General features: G+C 37.5%; 1 protein-coding gene across 3 annotated transcripts in view; it reads right to left on the bottom strand.

The window, feature by feature from the left end:
• The window catches only part of BRWD1 (bromodomain and WD repeat domain containing 1), a 122,870-nt gene that overhangs the window by 91,949 nt on the left and 14,389 nt on the right, over positions 1-16,532 (bottom strand). For all 3 annotated transcript variants that reach the window (XM_082840229.1, XM_082840230.1, XM_082840231.1), the window contains 4 exons: positions 4,940-5,090; positions 2,774-2,872; positions 2,270-2,430; positions 893-1,114 (listed from right to left, as the gene is read on the bottom strand). In XM_082840229.1, coding sequence (XP_082696355.1) covers positions 893-1,114; positions 2,270-2,430; positions 2,774-2,872; positions 4,940-5,090 — 633 coding nt within the window. The remainder of the gene's footprint in view (positions 1-892; positions 1,115-2,269; positions 2,431-2,773; positions 2,873-4,939; positions 5,091-16,532) is intronic.

The raw sequence follows: 16,532 nt of genomic DNA, 5'->3' as shown, positions 1-16,532 counted from the left end.
TGCACATTAAATAAAACTACTGCTCTGGATCCAACAACCAACTTACAAGAAATACAAAGAAACATGTTATCTACTCCACAAGGAAGCAAATGGTACCCAAACTGTGGGAACTCTATAGATAAACCCAACTTCCTCAACAAAGAAACTGCAAGTGGTTATAAAAAAAAAAATTGGACAACACTGTGCAATTGTTTTAAAATTCTTTTAATCTATAGCAATTGTAAGGTACAGGCTTTGTCTGATTCCTAATTCAAACAAACTAAACAAAATAATGTTATTTACGAAACAACTGGAAATTTGAACATCAACAAACAAGTGTGATGATAATGTTTCTAATAAAACACAGTATGTCTTTTAGGAAGACATACTGAAGTTTTTTACAGAAGAAATGATATGAAATCTAGGATTTGCTTTGGGTACAAGGTGAAATGCCTGAAGAAGAATTGGCCTGAGGTGATGGGCACATAGGGGTTCATCATACTATTCTGTCTACTGTGTATGTGGTTCAAAATTAACATCCCCCATGAAGGAAAAAAATTAATATATTTCAGCAAATTTAATCCACTCATCAAAATCCACAAGTCTTAAATTGATGATTTTTCTCCTTTAACACCATGAGTGTGTAATGACACTCATTCAGTTCAACTATAAACCTTAGGGAAACAATAAGTCATCCATCAAGCCTTCATATACAGCTCTTAACTGCATTACATATTTGTTACATCACCCTTCTAAGATTCATGGAACAATGATTAATTATATTTCTCTTCATTACTAAATTTAAAATAGAGCATATAACTACTAAGCATCTTACTATTTCTCATCTCCAAAGAAAAAGAGTTTTAAAGGAAAAGGAGATAATACACAAATGTGAACACTAAAGCTGGTTTACCTGTAAAGATGTAATTGACCCCGTGTGTCCTTGGAGCACAGCAACTGGAGCACAAGTTCTCAAGCACCACACTCTAATTATTTTATCACAGCTCCCTGCAGCAATCATTGTATTCTCATAGTTTACTGCCATATCTGAAATTTCTGCAGAATGACCTCTTAATGTGGATAATAGGCGGCCATTGTGTGTTGACCAAATCTTCACCAAACAATCGTCTGAACCCTGAGAAAAAATACACCCAAAAATAAAATGTTAATACAGCAAGGCTTTTTTATCATTTAAAAAAATACCATTTACATGTCACTCAAATTAAGTGTCTATAACTCCTCCTCTCTTTCCAACTGTAGAACATTCTGCAAATTATGAATCTTACAGCCAACAACACTTACAATAGTTTTTTCTGACAGCCAAGAACACTTATAATAGTTTTTTCTTCAAATCAAATAATAAAGATACCTTGAAGTTTTCATTTCTATGGCTTAGACTTATTATAAATACTATTTTCCCCAAATTCTCTGCCATGGAATAAGTCCAACTAAAAGTTCATGGTTCACCCATTTCAATTAACAATGGTTAAACGTTCGTTTAGCTCACATCAAGCTAAATAATTTGACAAATGTTAGTTAAGACTGATCTATGTTTCACAAGTTGATTAAGTGGCAATTCCAAAAACAAAAAATAATGGGACTAGAACACTCATTTTAAATAACTAAGCAACAGAGTCTCAAATTTATAGTACCAGCAAGCATCCATCCATTCAGCAAATATTTGAGTATCTACTGAGTCTCAACAACTGAAAAATGAAATTTAAACTTCTTACCCACCTTAATTTTCCCTTAAAACATTAAAATGGTAAATTAAATTCCAAATATTTACATATAGTTTTACAACAATTATAAAATAATCTTTCAGTGTTAATCAATTTCCCTAGATCATGATTAATCAATGTGAATATGAATCACCTGTAGAGATTTGGATTTGGGGGAAGGGGGTCTTTTTGATTAATGTAGAGGGGTTTTTGGGGGGATTGTTTTTGGTTAATACATACTATAACCTAATTCAGTAGGTCTAGAATGGGCTGGAGGGGAAGTACTAGGAATGCATATTTTTAAGCATCCTTGATGATCATGCTCAAGAACCACTGCTCTAAATCAGTGTATCACAAAAAACACACAAGGCCTGATTATCTGCATCTGAATCACTTGCGATACTGAATAAAAATGTAAATTCATGGGCCCCACACCAGACCTACTGAGTCAAAATTCCTGACAAAGAGGAAAGATAGAATCTACATGTTTTATAAGATTTTCTAGATAATTCTGAGGCACACTAAAGTGCTCCAGATGATACCAAATTGAGTTTAAAATGTTAACTCACTGTAAAGATTCTATGTCCTGTCCTATCAAATGCTACACAGTAAACAGCAGATAGATGTCCGAGAATCCTTCTGTGCATTTTTATATGCTGATACATAGTTCCTGGAAATGCTGTGCTAAAAGTGGAACACCCTGTGAGTTGTTTTCCTCGATGTATCTCCACTAGGAAATAAAAACAATGAAAGTGGTTAAGGGGGAGCCAATATGTAAAAAGCTAAGAAAACCTCCAAAACAATTTCTAGAGGGTCACAAAAATCAATGCTCGAGAAATCCTAAAGACGAAGTTTCTTCCCAATTCTCTTCTACTATAAGCACTAGTACAGACTTCTTATTAAAATAAGATTGTTTTCATTGACTTTTATTACTTTTAGTAATAATTTTAGGAAAACCACAAATCTGAAACAACATTACCAGTACTACCTTTTAAGTTTTAATATAGAAGTTACAAAGTTGGTCAAGAAATTTAAAAATGGTTTTGGGCCTCTAAAAAGTCAACCTCACTTACCAAGATTTGGTGGGGAACCATAATTCACCGGCATTTCAGGAGGTCTTCCTCTATGAAGAGCAGCAAAGGCAGAGCCCTTCCAAACTGTGTGCCTGCAGTCTTTAAAATGAATTTTAGATACACATAAAATCTTGAAAGTTAACCCCAAGAAAGATTTTATAGAATACTTACGTATATTGTAATAAACTGTTTATTCAAAGGTTTACCAACTAATATACTTTAACAGAAAAGCCCTAGAGGTTTATTAGACTATTTCTGAAGGAAAAAAAAATTTAAGACATCTCAGATACAACAGCAACAACTAACATTTGTGTAGCACTTTACAATTTACAAAGTGCTTTCCACATACATTATCTCATTGAATCCTCACAACAACCCTGTGAGGTAGGTATCATTGCCAATTTACAAGTGAGGTAACTGAGGCTCAAAGGTTCCAGGACCTTTAAAGAGATCCACTGTAAATGATTAGTCAAGATGGACCATAAAACCAGATCTTTTGACTCCAAGTCCCACTCAATGCCAAACAGGTTTTTATTTTTCATTGCAGAATTATACCATACAATTATTAATGATAAAGGTCTTAATCACAACCGATCCAACTCTCCAAAACCAGAAATTTTTGTACGGAAAATTTCAATTTTTTTGGTTTATAAGAAAATCCTGACTTAATTAACTTATTGAAATGTTACTGAGTTTTAAAAATAATGATGGCCAATATTACCATGATTTTAATCTCCTTAGAAAGTACTGACAAAATTAAATGACTTTCCTCTTGTTTTAGGATCATAGATAATCCTTTACAAAAGAGCATATGTAGGATCTTTGAGTCTGAACACCAATTCTCAAATCCTATCCCTCTTAGCAAATATACTAAGAAAAACTGTCTACCCCCTCTATAGGAGATAGCAGCAGAATACAGATCATGCTGTGCTAGAAATGTGCTTCTTCACAACTGAAAGAGGAAGGTAAGAAAGGCATTATATAAACCCTCTACTGAGCCTCGGGTGCCCCAAACTAACAGGCATATCATGTGTTACATGAATGAATTCATTACCACTATCATTATCAAAGAGCAGTTACAAGGCATCCTCTTGCGTCACTAGTACAAAACAGAGAAATATGGTCCCTACCCTAGGACAGCTTGCTGAAGTTTCTTCTAAGGTCTGCCAGTTCTAAAGCAGTGCTCATCACAAAACGACATTGAGCTTGACACAAGTAAAGAAAACAGGAAAACAGGCTACCCAGGCAACTACTATATAACAACCTAAAACAGAATAATTACAAGGTGAATAGGGACACAGAAAAAGGAAGAATATGAACAGTTTCCTGATTCAAGCCACAGTGTGGCATGACCATAAGAGCACTGAGAAACAACTAAAGCTGACAAACCAGTCTGGCATGGAACCAAGAGGAAGGGTTGTTCTTTCTCAGTCAAACTTTACACTGGTGGAGCATCTAAGAGGCAGCATCACGTCAGCAACAGATCTTAAAAATAATCATGAGGGATGAACTTGACGTATACTCAGGATCAGAAGAGCCAACATTCTTGCCCATTAGCAGTTAAGCCACGTTGTATACATAGATCATATCACATACATATACTGAGTCTAAGTAATTTATACCAAGCTAACAGAAAAAGAACAGCAATTCCAAACATTTTGCTACCACATAATTTCGCAAAAAAATTAAACTGGTGAAAAAGAACCATGCATTTGTACATTTTTGGTGCTCATTTTCAAACTGCTACCAAATTTAGAAAATCACTTCCCCTTATAAAAGGGCTTCAGAATCTAAATATCAAGTGAAATACTTCTAGCATTTAAAGAGTTTATTAGACACATACAATTACATTCAATGAAGTTATAAGTGAGCTACAAAATGGAAAAATAAGAACTCACATTGATAAAACCTCAAACACATCTCAGAATAAATTCAAGCTTTTAAGCTTAACATCTATACCTTTATCATTTTTTTAAATGCAGAAGGACCCATTAAACACTGATGTAATAAAATTCAACATCTATGCTAAATGCAGAGAATTTTATAGTCCACAGCATGGTTTTTAGTTACATATCACCTTTCTTCCACAATGCTTACATTACTTCACAATTATAATAATTATTAAGCTAGTAATACAAAGCAGAACACTTCTTCAAATTAAGGTACCTTTTGCTGTACGTAGCAAAGACTGCCTTCCTGCACCAAGTAAAGAAGTGACTCTTGAAATACTGGGTGGAATTTCTTTATCCAACATGGGACCGATGCGCTGGCAGATTTGCAACAGATGATCAGGAGCCACATGCTTATTGGACAACACCTGATTGGAGAGCAAGTTTCAAAAACAACATTTTTTACAAGAGTTTCAAAAAATATAAATACTTAGGGATAAGTCTGATAAAACATGTGAAAAACATGTACAAGGAAAACTACAAAACACTGCTGAGAGAAATTAAAGAATGAAATAAGCAGTAAATTAATCTACAGATTCAAAGCCATCCCAATCAAAATCCCAGTAGGCTTTTTTTGTAGAAATTGACAATTTTATTCTAAAATGTATATGCAAATGGCTTAGAAAAGTCAAAGCAGCTTTGAAAAAGAACAAAGTTGAGGGCGAACAATACCTGATTTCAGGACTTGTTATATAAGAACAACTGATTTTTGGCAAAGGTACAAAAAAAAGATAATCTTTTCAACAAATGGTGCCAGAACAAATGAATACCCATTTGCCAAAAAATAATTATAATATTAACTTTAATGTATACATCACACAATAAATTAAAATTATCTCAAGACAGATCATAGATCTAAATGTATCATCTAAAACCGTAAAATTTGTAGAAGAAAACATTGGAGAAACTCTTTATGACCTGATGTTAGGCAAAGATTTCTAAAATGACACCAAAAGCATAATCCACAAAAGAACAAATCGATAAAATGGACTTCAGCAAAGCTAACAACTTTCTGTTTTTTCAAAAGGTATTGTTAAGGGAATGAAAAGACAACCACAAACTGAAAGAAAATATTGGCAAAGCATATATCTGATAAAGGACTTGTATCCAGAATATATAAAGAACTAGCAACACTATTTTAAAAAACCTAATTTTTAAGAATGATTTGACTAGACACTTCACCAAAGAAGACATACAGATGGCAACCAGACACATGAAAAGATGCTCAACATCACCAGTAACTGATGAAACACAAATTAAAATCATAATAAGCTATCACTACACACCTACGAGAATAACTAAAATTAAAGACTGACCAGACCAAGATCAGCAAGAATGCAGAGAAACTGCTGGTGAAAATGTAAAACAGAACAATCACTGTGGAAAACAATGGGGTAGCGTTTTTAATAGTAACACATACATTACCATACTATCTAGCTATAATACTCCTAGGTGTTTACCCAAGAAAAGTGAAAGCACACATCCACATAAAGGTTTGTATGTGAATGTTCTTGAACAGCTTACTTTTTAAGAGCCCCAAAGTGAACACAATCCAAATGTCCATTAACAGGTGAATGCCTACACACATTACTGTATGTCTGTACAATGGAATACTATTCAGCAATAAAAAAATTTAATAACACACAACGACGTGGATGAATATCAGAATAATTATGCTGAAAGAAGCCAGAAAAAAGAGCGCATGCTATATGATTTCATTTATATAAAACTCCAGAAAATGCAAATTAATATATAGTTACAGAAAGCAGGTCACAGGTAACTGGGGGCTGGTAGATAAGCAGGAAGAATTATAAAGAAGAGGAAACTGGGCTTCCCTGGTGGCGCAGTGGTTGAGAGTCCGCCTGCCGATGCAGGGGACACGGGTTTGTGCCCCGGTCCAGGAGGATCCCACATGCCACGGAGCGGCTGGGCCTGTGAGCCATGGCCCCTGAGCCTGCGCGTCCGGAGGCCGCGGCCGTGAGAGGCCCGCGTACCGCAAAAAAAAAAGAAGAGGAAACTTTTGGGTGTAATAGGTATGTTCACTATCTTCACTGAGGTGTTGGGTCACGGTACACGTAACACATCTAAATTTATCAACTTGAACACTTTATGTTCAGTTTATTATGTCAATTATACCTCAAAAAAATAAATAGGGCTTCCCTGGTGGCACAGTGGTTGAGAGTCCGCCTGCCGATGCTGGGGACATGGGTTCGTGCCCCAGTCCGGGAGGATCCCATGTGCCGCGGAGCAGCTGGGCCCGTGAGCCATGGCCGCTGGGAGCCCGTGCTCTGCAACGGGAGAGGCGACAGCAGTGAGAGGCCCGCGTACCGCAAAAAAAAAAAAAAGACTTCAACATAGGCAAGTAGATAAAGACAAAGTCCAGATACTATAGGAACACGGACTCCATCCGGCAGCTATTAACTCCCATAAAGAGAATTACAGATTCTCTGCTTTTCTGAGGATTCTAACAAAATCAAATCAAAGATTGGGGGGGGGGGGGGTTATCCTATTTTTGTACAAAATAAGGTGTATCTGAAAAATAATATGGTTCTAGTCCCAATACAGACAAAAAAAAGAAAAAATGGTCCTGAATTTTTAAGAATATCATAGACAAAAATCAATATAATAAATAGCTAATTTTCCTTTAATATTTTCAAGTCCTAGATATGAACGTTAGTAACAGTTTCTAACAGCAACTTCAATGAGTAAGCCACAGTTACACAAGGTCCTCAGAAGTAAAGCCAGAAACAAAGTCCCTTCAATGGTCAAACAGCCCATCTCTCTACCATCTTGTTTTTCGCAGGCATATTCAGTCTCAGAAAGTTTATCAGCAACAATCCTAGAATCACTGTATTACTATCATTATCACCAAATACTGCTGTGAGCATAAGCCCCTTCAAGCCCTGGGTAGCAGTTACAGAAAGTGGTAGTAGGGTCTAGATAACCTGACTAACAAACTGAAGAAAAAAAAGTCATATTAACAAATTTAAGGAGAAAACCCATATGATCATCTCAATAGATGCAGAAAATGCTTTGGACAAAATTCAACACCCATATATGATAAAACTCTCCAGAAAGTGGGCATAGAGGGAACCTACCTCAACATAATAAAGGCCATATATGACAAACCCACAGCAAACATCATTCTCAATAGTGAAAAACTGAAAGCATTTCCTCTAAGATCAGGAACACGACAAGGATGCCCACTCTCACCACTATTATTCAACATAGTTTTGAAGTCCTAGCCAAGACAATCAGAGAAGAAACAGAAATAAAAGGAATACATATTGGAAAAGAAGTAAAACTGTCACTGTTTGCAGATGACATGATACTATACGTAGAGAATCCTAAAGGTGCCACCAGAAAACTACTAGAGCTAATCAATGAATTTGGTAAAGTTGCAGGATACAGAATTAATGCACAGAAATCTCTTGCATTCCTATACACTAATGATGAAAAATCTGAAAGAGAAATTAAGGAAACACTCCCATTTACCATTGCAACAAAAAGAATAAAATACCTAGGAATAAACCTACCTAGGGAGACAAAAGACCTGTATGCAGCAAACCATAAGACACTGTTGAAGGAAACTGAAGATGATATAAACAGATGGAGAGATATACCATGTCCTTGGATTGGAAGAATCAATATTGTGAAAATGACTATACTACTCAAAGCAATCTACAGATTCAATGCAATACCCATCAAATTACTAATGGCATTCTTTACAGAACTAGAACAAAAAATCTTAAAATTTGTATGGAGACACAAAAGACCCCAAAGAGCCAAAGCAGTCTTAAGGGAAAAAAATGGGGCTGGAGGAATCAGACTCCCTGACTTCAGACAATACTACAAAGCTACAGTAATCAAGACAGTATGGTACTGGCACAAAAACAGAAATATAGGTCAATGGAACAGGATAGAAAGCCCAGAGATAAACCCACGCACCTATGGTCAACTAATCTATGACAAAGGAGGAAAGGATATATAATGGAGAAAAGACAGTCTCTTCAATAAGTGGTGCTGGGAAAACTGGACAGCTACATGTAAAAGAATGAAATTAGAACACTCCCTAACACCATACACAAAAATAAACTCAAAATGAATGAGATACCTAAATGTAAAACCAGACACTATAAAACTCTTAGAGGAAAACATAGGAAGAACACTCTTTGACATACATCACAGCAAGATCTTTTTTGATCCACCTCCTAGAGTAATGGAAATAAAAACAAAAATAAACAAATGGGACCTAATGAAACTTAAAAGCTTTTGCAAAGCAAAGAAAACTACAAACAAGACGAAAAGACAACCCTCAGAATGGGAGAAAATATTTGCAAATGAATCAACAGACAAAGGAGTAATCTCCAAAATATACGAACAGCTCATGCAGCTCAATATCAAAAAAACAAACAACCCAATTCAAAAATGGGCAGAAGACCTAAATAGACATTTCTCCAAAGAGGACATACAGATGGCCAAGAAGCACATGAAAAGCTGCTCAACACCACTAATTATTAGAGAAATGCAAATCAAAACTACAATGAGGTATCACCTCACACCAGTAAGAATGGGCATCATCAGAAAATCTACAAACAACAAATGCTGGAGAGGGTGTGGAGAAAAGGGAATCCTCTTGCACTGTTGGTGGGAATGTAAATTAACACAGCCACTATGGAGAACAGTACGGAGGTTCCTTAAAAACTAAAAATAGAATTACCATATGACCCAGCAATCCCACTACTGGGCATATACCCTGAGAAAACCATAATTCAAAAAGACACATGTACCCCAATGTTCACTGCAGCACTATTTACAATAGCCAGGTCATGGAAGCAACCTAAAGGTCCATCAACAGACAAATGGATAAAGAAGATGTGGTACATATATACAACAGAATATTACTCAGCCATAAAAAGGAATGAAATTGGGTCATTTGTAGAGACGTGGATGAATCTAGAGACTGTCATACAGAGTGAAGTAAGTCAGAAAGAGAAAAAAAAATATCGTACATTAACACATATATGTGGAACCTAGAAAAATGGTACAGATGAACTGGTTTGCAGGGCAGAAAGTAAGACACAGAAGTAGGGAACAAACATATGGACACCAAGGGGTGAAAGCGGCAGGGGGTGGGAGTGGTGGGATGAATTGGGCAATTGGGATTGACATGTATACACTGATGTGTATAAAATGGATGGCTAATAAGAACCTGCTGTATAAAAAAATAAATAAAATTCAAAAATTAAATAAACAAATAAATAAATAATTGGAACGTTACGGGGAAAAGTAGCTTTTTCTGTGAAGTTTGGGATGCTGTAATCTAATCAGGATCTAGAATTAATATTTAATATCTTTAATATGTACCTGTCTAATCTTTAGCTTTCCCTCAAATTATTTTAAGCTACACCTAGAAATCCTACAACAGAAAACGTGTAAACTACCATATCATAATTCCTATAACAATGAAAAGTACAGTATAACAATGAAACATAAGAAGTGACAGAAAGCACTGCCTTTTATTAAAAAAAAAAAAAAAATTTGGTGTCTTCCTTGCTTAAGAAATTCCCCCCAGCTTCTGATGAGACAGACATTCTTCTTTATTTAAAAAGTGCAAGTTTAGGGACTTCCCTGGTGGTCCAGTGGGTAAGACTCCATGCTCCCAAGGCAGGGGGCCCAGGTTCGATCCCTGGTTGGGGAATTAGATCCCACACGCATGCCACGACTAAGAGTCCACATGCCCCAACTAAAGATCCTGCGTGTCGCAACTCAGTCATGGCGCAGCCAAAATAATTTTTTTAAAAATTTTAATAAATAGGGACTTCCCTGGTGGCGCAGTGGTTGAGAGTCCGCCTGCCGATGCAGGGGACACGGGTTCGTGCCCCGGTCCAGGAAGATCCCACATGCTGTGGAGCGGCTGGGCCCGTGAGCCATGGCCACTGGGCCTGCGCGTCCGGAGCCCGTGCTCCACAACAGGAGAGGCCACAACAGTGAGAGGCCCGCGTACCACCAAAAAAAAAAAAATTTTAATAAATAAATAAATAAAAAGTGCAAGTTTAGTAGTCAATGGCAGAATATTCCTATATAAATAAGAGGAAAAAGGAGCTTAACAGTATTTACCAAAGGACCTAGGCAGAGAAATGTTCTAGTGCTGGCATGAAGATCCTTCATTTAAAAGCATTTCAATGTATTTTAATTCAAAAAAGTTAACCAGTTTTAGCTTCCCAGAGCAGTGACTGCCTGCTTAGCCAACACTGAAGTCAGCATTAATAGCATTTTCCAGACAAGCCTCACTTTACTGAGATGGTTGGTGGGTGACTTTGTTACAGGTATTCAGATTGGTGGACATGCTTTTATGATTTGTAAGATTGCGCAGCACATGAAAATAGGCTGTTGAATACTCCATTTGCTGCAAAGCAGTGGCTTAAGTAATAAGAAAGATATGTAATGGTGTCTTACAAGTCTGTAGATGGAATCGATGCAGTGATCTAATGGTGTCATTAAAGAGCGTGTCTTTCTGCTTCGGCAGCCTTGACATTTTGGCTTTTTTCCCCTCAGACTCTTAGTTTTTACGTTGCTGGATGTTTTTTGCAGCTCTTGCCATCATACCCTGGAAATGCTGGAAGGGAAGGATTCTTTCTTCCTGTGACTATTTTATTAGGGAGGAGAATTTTTACGGGAACGGTCCCCTGCCTCAGGAGATTTCTTCTCAGTTTCATTGCCCGGACACATCCTTAGTTAGCATTTCTGTGCAATCTATTAATATTTTCTCCTCCCTTAGCAAAACAATGACCCCTGTTTCTAGACCATATAAGCTTTTCCAACTTACAAACTATTCAGGAGAAAAAAAACCTAAAACTTCTGATATTCTTTTTTGTTTGTTTGGTCAACACGCAGCTTGTGAAATCTTAGTTCCCCGACCAGGGATCAAACCCGGGCCCCAGCAGTGAAATCACCGAGTCCTAACCACTGGACCACCAGGTAATTCCCATAAGGTTTCTGATACACTTGACAGGGAGTTCTCCTGCTGTTTCTTGAACTACCATCAGATCACCTGAAAAGAATAAAACACAGAATGCAAAATTCTCAGGGACTTTAGACATAAATCACCTGACTTCTGAAAAGAAAACACTCATCTTGAGATTTTTGTTGTACCAAATCAAAATGACAGAATTTTCTTAGCAGAATGATCAAAATGTGCAAAGACTAATTAAACTATGGATCCTATATGGCAGGGGTCCCCAACCCCTAGGCCGAGGACCGTCAGAGGGCCACAGAGCAGGAGGTGAGCAGCAGACGAGTGACCAAAGCTTCATCTGCCGCTCCACATCACTCGCATTACTGCCTGAACCATCTCCCCCTACCCCGTGGAAAAACTGTCTTGCATGAAACTGGTCCCTGGTGCCAAAAGGTTGGGGACCGCTGCATATGGAACTTAATGAAGACAGAAATATTCCCAAAGAAGTTAAACTTCATTTTTTAAAAATACTGTTTAACAAGATGTATTAAAACAGAAGAGACAGGCACACTTTTTTTTTTGGTGCCACGCATCTTGTTGGATCTTAGTTTCCTGACCAGGGATAGAACCTATACCCCCTGCAGTGGAAGCACAGAGTCCTAACCACTGGACCGCCAGGGAATTCCCGAAATAGGCACTTTAAAATGCATGAATTTTACACATGTATAGCCTACAGAAGATATGAAATAATAAATGTTCTTGGTCAAATAACAATTTCAGCCACATGTACATAGTAAAGACCATAGATTTCAACATCAATGTAAAACATCTCCTAGCCAGACTCAGTTATTTCACCCAGAAGTCTGTCCTATTCCAAATGGCCAAAAGAAATAAAACCTATTCATTTTAGCTATGTCTTTAAAACAAATTCATAAAGTGCAATACAAACATAAATCAAGAGTTTACAAAGAATCAAATAAAAGAAATGTACTTGGTGGAGAGTCAAAGGTTCAGGTGCTAAGCCCTGAAATGTCTAAAATACTTAAGTAAATGCAATTAAATAATTTAGAACAGAAATATTATTTCCCAAATACAAGGCCAGAAAGCGTACATGGCTACACAGCTATTGGTTAAGGTATAGTTCAAAACCAATTCCTTCCTAATTCCCTAGCACCTTAAAGCACAACACAATGTATTTAATGACCACCTTCTTTTTGACCTACAATGCTGACTATATATTATAAAAGCTCAATCAACTTACGTCAACATAATAAAGGCTATATATGACAAACCCACAGCCAACATGGTTCTCAATGGTGAAAAACTGAAACCATTTCCTCTAAGATCAGGAACAAGACAAGGTTGCCCACTCTCACCACTATTATTCAACATAGTTTTGGAAGTTTTAGCCACAGCAATCAGAGAAGAAATAGAAATAAAAGGAATCCAAATCGGAAAGAAGAAGTAAAGCTGTCACTGTTTGCAGATAACATGATACTATACATAGAGAATCCTAAAGATGTTACCAGAAAACTAATAGAGCTAAACAACGAATTTGGTAAAGTAGAAGGATACAAAATTAATGCACAGAAATCTCTTGCATCCTAATACACTAATGACGAAAAATCTGAAAGAGAAATTAAGGAAACACTCCCATTTACCACTGCAACAAAAAGAATAAAATATCTAGGAATAAACCTACCTAAGGAGACAAAAAAACCTGTATGCTGAAAACTATAAGACACTGATGAAAGAAATTAAAGATGATACAAACAGATGGAGAGATACACCATGTTCTTGGATTTAAGAATCAACACTGTGAAAATGACTCTACTACCCAAAGCAATCTACAGATTCAATGCAATCCCTATCAAACTACCACTGGCATTTTTCACAGAACTAGAACAAAAAATTTCACAATTTGTATGGAAACACAAAAGACCCCGAACAGCCAAAGCAATCTTGAGAAAGAAAAATGGAGCTGGAGGAATCAGGCTCCCTGACTTCAGACCATACTACAAAGCTACAGTAATCAAGACAGTATGGTACTGGCACAAAAACAGAAATATAGGTCAATGGAACAGGATAGAAAGCCCAGAGATAAACCCACACACATATGGTCACCTTATTTTTGATAAAGGAGGCAAGAATATACAATGGAGAAAAGACAGCCTCTTCAACAAGTGGTGCTGGGAAAACTGGACAGCTACATGTAAAAGAATGAAATTAGAACAGTCCCTAACACCATACACAAAAATAAACTCAAAATGGATTAAAGACCTAAATGTAAAACCAGACACTATAAAACTCTTATAGGAAAACATAGGCAGAACACTCTATGACATAAATCACGGCAAGATCCTTTTTGACCCACCTCCTAGAGTAATGGAAATAAAAACAAAAATAAACAAATGGGATCTAATGAAACTTAAAAGCTTTTGCACAGCAAAGAAAAACATAAACAAGACAAAAAGACAACCCTCAGAATGGGAGAAAATATTTGCAAATGAAGCAAATGACAAAGGATTAATCTCCAAAATTTACAAGCAGCTCATGCAGTTCAATATCAAGAAAACAAACAATCCAATTCAAAAATGGACGGAAGACCTAAATAGACATTTCTCCAAAGAAGATATACAGATTACCAGCAAACACATGAAAGGATGCTCAACATCATTAATCATTAGAGAAATGCAAATCAAAACTACAATGAGGTTAACATCTCACACCAGTCAGAATGGCCATCATCACGAAATCTACAAACAGTAAATGCTGGAGAGAGTGTGGAGAAAAGGGAACCCTCTTGCACTGTTGGTGGGAATATAAATTGATACAGCCACTATGGAGAACAGTATGGAGTTTCCTTAAAAAACTAAAAATAGGCCTTCCCTGGTGGCGCAGTGGTTGAGAGTCCGCCTGCCGACGCAGGGGACACGGGTTCATGCCCCGGTCCGGGAAGATCCCACATGTCGTGGAGCGGCTGCGCCCGTGAGCCATGGCCGCTGAGCCTGCACATCCAGAGCCTGTTGCTCCTCAACGGGAGAGGCCACAACAGTGAGAGGCCCGCGTACCGCAAAAAAAAAAAAAAAAAAAAAAACACTAAAAATAGAACCACCATATGACCCAGCAATCCCACTACTGGGCATATACCCTAAGAAAACCATAATTCAAAAACAGTCATGTAGCACAATGTTCCTTGCACCTCTATTTACAATAGCATAAATTAAGAAAACCATAATTCAAAAACAGTCATGTAGCACAATGTTCCTTGCACCTCTATTTACAATAGCACCTCTATTTACAATAGCACCTCTAATACAATGGAAGCAACCTAATACTGGGCATATACCCTAAGAAAACCATAATTCAAAAACAGTCATGTAGCACAATGTTCCTTGCACCTCTATTTACAATAGCACCTCTAATACAATGGAAGCAACCTAAGTGTCCATCAACAGATGAATGTTTAAAGAAGATGTGGCACATATATACAATGGAATATTACTCAGCCATAAAAAGAAATGAAATTGAGTTATTTGTAGTGAGGTGGATGGACCTAGAGTCTGTCATACAGAGTGAAGTCAGAAAGAGAAAAACAAATACCGCATGCTAACACATATATATGGAATCTAAAAAAAAAAAAAAATTGGTCTGAAGAACGTGGGGGCAGGACAGGAACAAAGACGCAGACACAGAGAATGGACTTGAGGACACAGGGAAGGGGAAGGGTAAGCTGGGACGAAGTGAGAGAGTGGCATGGACATATATACACTACCAAATGTAAAATAGATAGCTAGTGGGAAACAGCCACACAGCACAGGGAGATCAGCTCGGTGCTCTGTGACCACCTAGAGGGGTGGAATAGGGAGGGTAGGAGGGACATGCAAGAGGGAGGGGATATGGGGATATATATATATGTATAGCTGATTCACTTTGTTATAAAGCAGAAACTAACACATCACTGTAAAGCAATTACACTCCAATAATGACGTTAAAAAAAAAAAAAGTTCAATCATAAAAATAGTACAGAATGTCACAAGAACAGAAAAAGTCCATAGAGGAAAGTCAGAAAGAACTTAGAAAATGATAATGACTGCATTCTCTGCAGAGAAAGAAGATGACTCAGATTTTACCTGCAAACTGACTGACAATCTGGAAAAGGCTAGATCCATATATCATACCAACCAAATGCTAAAATAAACTCTACATAAAAACATTTAAAGGGCTTCCCTGGTGGCGCAGCGGTTGAGAGTCCGCCTGCCGATGCAGGGGACACGGGTTCGTGCCCCGGTCCGGGAAGATCCCACATACCAGGGAGCGGCTGTGCTCCGCAGCGGGAGAGGCCACAACAGTGAGAGGCCCATATACCACAAAAAAAAAATAAATAAAAATAAAAAAAAACATTTAAAAAGAAATTATGGGCTTCCCTGGTGGTGCAGCAGTTAAGAATACGCCTGCCAATGCAGGGGACACAGGTTCAAGCCCTGGTCCGGAAAGATCCCACATGCCGTGGAGCAACTAAGCACGTGCACCACAACTACTGAGCCTGTGCTCTAGAGCCCACGAGCCACAACTACTGAGCCTGCAAGCCACTAGTACTGAGCCTGTGAGCTACAACTACTGAAGCCTATGAGCCTAGAGCCCATGCTCCGCAACAAGAGGAGCCACCACAATGAGAAGCCCGTGCACTGCAATGAACAGTAGCCCCCGCTCGCCACAACTAGAGAAAGCCCGCGTGCAGCGACAAAGACCCAACATAGCCAAAGATAAATAAAATAAATTTATTTTAAAAAAATAAAACGATAAAAATTTTTAAAAAGGAATTATAAATGACCTAGGAAAAATATAAATG

This window comes from Leucopleurus acutus (assembly GCF_964270905.1).
Source record: "Leucopleurus acutus genome assembly, chromosome: 5".
NCBI lineage: Eukaryota > Metazoa > Chordata > Mammalia > Artiodactyla > Delphinidae > Leucopleurus > Leucopleurus acutus.
This window is presented reverse-complemented; position numbering and strand designations above follow the sequence as displayed.